Genomic DNA, 6,044 nt, shown 5'->3' with positions numbered 1-6,044 from the left:
AACCTCCTGTAAGGCTTGCTCATATGTGAAGAAGAGAGATGAAAAGATCAGATCTGCATTTGCACCTCAGTCTAACATTGTTGTAAATATGCTGTATACCAAACATCACATGATATCAAATATCATTTAAGTGGGGGGGGGAAAAAATCACCAAGCCCTGACACAGTTATTGCATGAGGCTACAGCATCAAGAGCAAAGGTATCCTGTCCTAGAGCAGGCAGAGTGTTTCAGCAGATCAAGAACCACACAAGTGGTTTGAATTGAAAGACTGGCCAGGTAAATGTAAGTGATATTTATAACTTTTGTGGTTTCTTTGAAGAACTAAGATTATTCCTTATACTGCTTGCTTTTTAAAGGAGTCCTACTGTGTACTTTTTTGTACAGTCCCAGTCAATAAAAAGTAAACGCAGGCAAGGATGAAAGAGATACAGCCAACATTTTCAGACTTGCCTGCCTACAGATAAACTGCAAAGTCACTTTCTGGTCAAAGATGCTAGAGGTCTGCAGGCTCAGTGTAGTTCCAGGTGGACCTGCATGTTCTTAGTTCAGCTAGAAGTTGGTATCCAGGTCACCTCTTCTGCTATTCTGTGCTGTAGTGCTGTGTTCTAGCACAGCAGGTGCAGAAGATTGTCCCAAAATTCCTCAATCTGTATACAGTAATCTTATGTGACGTCATCTGGACAGAGAGTGTCAGATAGCTAATTTCCAGGGACCAGCTTTGAAAGGGCAGGAAGAGAGTTCATCAAAAACTACATAGAGTGAAGAGTTCAGTTTCTTGGAGCAAGGCTGGTCCTTTTTGCACGCAGGTCGTTACAAACCACCAGCCACCTGCATGCATGCACAGATGTAAGATGTTACTGGTCTTGCAACGCTGCACTAACCAGATGCAACTGGGGGAGAGCAGTGGGGCTACATCCAGTCAAGGGTTTGGGAGCCAGGAAGTCATGAACTTTAGCAAGCACTCCTTGTACGTATGTGCCCTCTGCTAAACTTTATTTTGCAAACTCTTTGAAACGTGGCTAGTACTGCTGGGATCCTCTCACAACACAGTCTTGCGGTGGGGAGTCCCAGCAGCAAGCTGTAGCCTGGGCTGAGCCCTCTGCTTGGGCTGGCTGGGCTGTGAGGCACAGACCACTGGTCTGAAACTTGAAAGCTGGGGGAGGAAGGAGACCTTCCACTTTGTTGGCAATTGCTATTGGATGGACAATGCCATTTAGCTATTGATATCCACAACGATACTACCATGAGCTTTTTGGGAAGCGATTCATCCCATGGCAGAGGGCGCCGTGCTTCTGCTTGCCTTGAAGTGCCTAAGACTTCTGACACACCTACTCTAAATATTTGCATGGTGAACACACGTGGTTAAGAATACCAAATGAGAACTTAAAGATCTGTCAGGAATAATTTCTTCATATTGTCCAGAGTTCATCCCACCTATGGTTACATCGTAGTGAGATTCTACCTATTGCATCTGTCACGGAAGCACTTTCTCCAGCTCTTGTCTTGGGCTGACTGGCTTTTGGAACTGTCAGGCACCCCTGATAGTTCACTCTGAAATGTTTGCTGGCAACAGAGGACTGGCTTCAGCTGTGTCCAGCAAGGTAATTAACATATCTAGTTGTGGGTAATAACAGGATCTTACACTGTGCTCTGCTGGGGTGAATTAAAAGCAAGGGCAATTAGTGCAATGGAGGAAAAACCACATTTGATTAAGGTAGCCAGCAAAGCTTCAACAAACCAATTGAGCTTCATTATTTAACAGCTGTGTGACACATGTCTTGTAAATAATTTCACACATGCTGAGCATTATCATAGAAACTGCGGATTTCATGCTAAATTTTCCAGTCTTTGGCTCTCGGTGCTTTCTAACCTCTTCCATTTGTGTAAGAATTATGTGTGACATTTCGCAGCTATTTTAAGAAGTGCTGCAGCATACCAATCATACAAAATAGCAGTCAGAGTCCATGAAACAAGTAGCAACCGCAGCCAGTAACTCAAGCATTTGGTTAACATTACTGCTGTAGATTTACTGTACATTCTCCACCCAGGTATCAAGAGAGATAACCTTTTTAACATCTTAGGGAAATGAGATGAGGCTCGATGACTTCCCACAGTAATTCACGGTGTCAGGCCAGGATAATAATGGTTGGCAAGATCCCCTGGAGGAGTAAATGAGGGTTTTTATTACCAGTGGGGACACCGCGGGTCTTTCATCCAGTAATCCCTCTGGCTTGTGCATTTAGCACAACTCGCAGCAAGGTGCAGAAAACAACAAAAAAAAGAATTCTTCTGACAAATCATTCTGTTAAGTAGCCTTTAAAAGCCAGTGTTTTACTGCTCAAGGAACAGCCTGCTAGTCCTTTATAGAATTATTATGATTAGTCTCTTTGCTACCAGAAGCAGTGTCTGAGCAGCATGTCAAAACACTTGGAGCCTCTTCTGCTTTGTATTTTAGCCATCTTCTCTGACCTTGGCTCTTTCCTCATTTCTTAACTCTGCTTGTGTGGAGTGTGGAGCACCCGGTGACATCGCTTGGTTTTGGTGAGAGCAGAGAGCACCAGCCTGGGAAGCAGCAGAATTTCGTGGTGTAAGTGGAGCGACTCCAGCAGAGTGAGTTTCCTCCAGCAGTTTGTGTTGATCTAAATCTTCATTTCTTTTTTGTTTGGGCTTTACTATTTTATTATGTTTTCTCTCTCTTTGTCTCTAAGGTGTATATTCTGCCTCTTTCAAACCGAGTTCCTGCGCTACAGACCCAGCCTGGACCCCACTAACAGCGCCAGTTAAACAAATACCGTTTCCTGAATGCAACAGGAGGTCTGAGCTGGGTCTGATCATTGCACAGTAACCATGCTGGTTGTTAATAGGTTTTTCCTTCCTTCTGCTCTTCGGCTTTCCCCTGGTTGTGTAGTTTTCTCCTCGGCTGTCCTGGGCTTAGACACCCGCTGGCAGCAGCAGGGTAGCGGGAAGGTAACAAGCTTCCTTCAAATAACATTCTCCCTGCTCAGAAGGGATATTAACTGAGGGCTGGCTTCCAACAAGCGCTGTGTCAGACAAGGGAAAGCTGCTTGTTACTTCTGACTTCCCCTCCTGCATGGGGATTTGGGGATGGAGCTGTAAACCACATCTCTTATTTCTTATTCATTTGAATCACTTGAAGCAATAGCTGGCTTTTTCCCCCACTCACTGTAGGACTCTTTTTTTCTTTTCCTTACCTGACTGGCAATCTATCACTAAAACACCTCCCCTTTTCTCATTGCAGTGATTCAGTGTGCTACCTATTGCAGTCCTACCCCTGAATACAGCTTTGAAACTTGAAGGGGGCTATCTCCCACAAGGATTATATGCTCTCCAGTAAAGAAAGTAGGCAAGAAAAATCACACCTGTACCTTAAAAATGGAGCCATGTAAAATGGGATTATAAAAAAAAAAAAAAAAAAAAGGCAGTTTTGTAACCTGATAATATTTTTATTTTATTTTTTTATTTTAATTCATTTACATAATGTTCTAGTTGCAAATGAGTCCTCTGTTTCTGGGAAGGGCAGAGGAGAGTAAGTTAATGTGAAATGTTTAGGTTTAAGAGTACAGTTTTTCATGATCAAGCAAGTCTAATTAGATCTAATTTTTAACCCTGTCAAACATAGGTTGTGTCTGAGGACCAAAAACTATGTATAGCACTCTGAGGACAAGCGTTTTGAGAAAGTTTCTTTTAAAAGGAAAGTTAACCTAGGCCTTTGACATAGCTTGATGTTCACGAAACTGCTCTGTAGTTTTTGGTAAATGTGAGATTTCTGTAATCCTTCTCTGTCTCCTATCTGTAGTTCACAGTGATAAGGTAACCCATAATGCACCAACAGCTGCTGCTGAAGGCAAGGTGGTAATACAGGTAGGACTAAAGTGTCGGGGAGGGGGAGTGGAACTTGGAACATGAATTATGACGGTTCTCCATGATGCAAACAAAAAGTTGTTTTAATGGTACTCACCTGTGTACCCAAGGGGACAGATGCAGCCATACTGTCCTACCTGGTTGAGACACGTTGCACCGTTCAGGCACGGATCTGACACGCATTCATTCACTTCCAGGTCACAGTGCTTGCCTTGGTAGCCTGGGACGCAGTAGCAGGAGTATTCATCCACCCCATCCCTGCAGAGCGCTCCGTTGTGGCAGGGCTCGGAAATGCACTCATCCAAATCCGTTTCACAGAGCGTGCCTGTGTATCCTGCGCTGCAAAGGCAGGCGGGCCCGGCCAGGCCGCTGTGGCAGGTGCCTCCGTGCTCACAAGGGTTTGCGTCACACGTGCTGGTGGCTATTTCACAGGTGGGTCCGTCATACCCAGCAGGGCACTCACAAGTAAAGCTGAAGTTTCCAGCAGAGCTGAAGCAGGTAGCATTTTGGAGACAAGGGTTTGAGGAGCAAGGATCAGAAGTTGTATTGCAGAGTTCCTCCACACTGTCCGCTGCCATGTCTGCACATCGGCAAGTATTGTCTTTATGACCAGCAATGCACGTAGAGTTCTTTTGGCAAGAGTTTGAGAGGCACCTGGAAGCATTCCTCGTGCAAAGTGACTCTAGAAAGGAAACACAGAAAATCCTGAGGTCTTCCACAGCCCTGGGAGGAAGCAGGAGTGAAAGAAGTGCAACTCTTAACAGAACTGTGTTTCAAAACCAACACCTCCAGTTACTGGCTCGTTGATAAAAAACCAGGTCCGGTTACTGTGCAACACGTATCAGTAGACTAATAAATGTAAAATGAAAACAATTATGAAAATATGAGTAGGTTGTAATTTCCTGTTCTTGCCTCTTCCAACAACCATGGCCTGGAGTGTCAGGATGGCTTAACACTATATTAAAAGTACAGTTGCAACAACATTGGTGGCTGTCAACAGATACCCAGCAATATGGAATGTGTTTAGGTATATTTAAGACAAATTTAATTTTTTTTTTTACCAGAAAAAGGAGTTGAACCACATTTTTCAGTTCAATACCACTTTGTATTCTTTCGTGGTGGAAATTTTTTGTATTAGATTTCAGCAAAGCTAAATTTTGTTACTAATTTTGTTACTCACAGATAAACTGACTCAGGGCTGTGGAGATGGTAAAGACCCAAAGGGATGACTGCAAACGGTGTGTTTGCTCTAGACCTCTAGCTTGGTCTAAAGGTCAAGCTTTTGAATGATGGGGAGAGGCTAGCAGAAGAAATCCTGGAGTTGCCTCCAAATATGGTGCTAGTAAAATGAAACAATGGCAGATCAAACCTCACAGACAGTGATTAACAGAGAGAAGAAAGAGAAGTAGCTATTTAGTGACATAAACCACCAAGAAGACAGCGACCATATAAACACTGACCTAAAAAAGCAAATGCATGTATAGTATTTTAATTCCTACTGATTAAATTGGAAAATCTGATCTGGAATACAATAAGAAGACTTCTATCCCGTACAATTTGTTCTTTTGCGACTGATTTTCACCATGTTATAAGATATCCTCTACTGCATAGTGAACATCTGAATGCCATCAGACTTCTAATGTGATTATGATGTGACGTTCCTCAAAATAGGAGGGTAAAACTGTAAACAAATATTTTGCATATTGCTAGAGAAAAAAAGTTATTTGTATCACGGGAGGGGAAAAAAGCAGTCACATCTTGTCCAAGAATCTATGAAATAAAGGTGTATGCTCCATTTAGAGAGAAGGTAGTGATTCAGAAGGGAAGGACTAGTGGGCTGGAGAATAAAAGTTGTATTAAACAATCTGCATGAGAGTCCTATAATTATCCTATTCTTTCAGTTTATACTTTTATTCTGGAGTTGTGTTTGGAAAATACGAAGGGTATGTGTATTCTACAGCACGTACTTGAACATGAATGGTAGAACAGCGCATGTTTGTACAAACAGAGCATTATGCACGAGCTGAGCTTCTGGGAGAAATTCAGACCCATTGACCACCAGTCTCAGGAGCATTTAAAACACCAATCTGAATGAACTTGATGCCCTTAAATAGGTACATGTGCCAAGTCAGCTACCCAATTAATACTTGTTTAAACAAGC

General features: G+C 42.9%; 1 protein-coding gene across 1 annotated transcript in view; it reads right to left on the bottom strand.

Annotated features, from left to right (window-relative positions):
• LOC104466895 (protein crumbs homolog 1-like) overlaps window positions 1–4,565 on the bottom strand; it is a gene marked incomplete at its 5' end in the record, with an annotated part of 73,809 nt that extends 69,244 nt beyond the window's left edge. Inside the window, 1 exon segment of the mRNA XM_010080463.1 lies at window positions 3,981–4,565. Within this exon segment, the coding sequence (XP_010078765.1) occupies window positions 3,981–4,565 (585 nt within the window).
• Between the last annotated feature and the right edge of the window lie 1,479 nt (window positions 4,566–6,044).

The sequence above is a fragment of the Pterocles gutturalis genome, unplaced genomic scaffold (genome assembly GCF_000699245.1).
Source record: "Pterocles gutturalis isolate BGI_N339 unplaced genomic scaffold, ASM69924v1 scaffold15109, whole genome shotgun sequence".
Lineage (NCBI taxonomy): Eukaryota > Metazoa > Chordata > Aves > Pterocliformes > Pteroclidae > Pterocles > Pterocles gutturalis.
The sequence above is the reverse complement of the archived record's forward strand: the minus strand, read 5'-3'. Positions and strand labels throughout refer to the sequence as shown.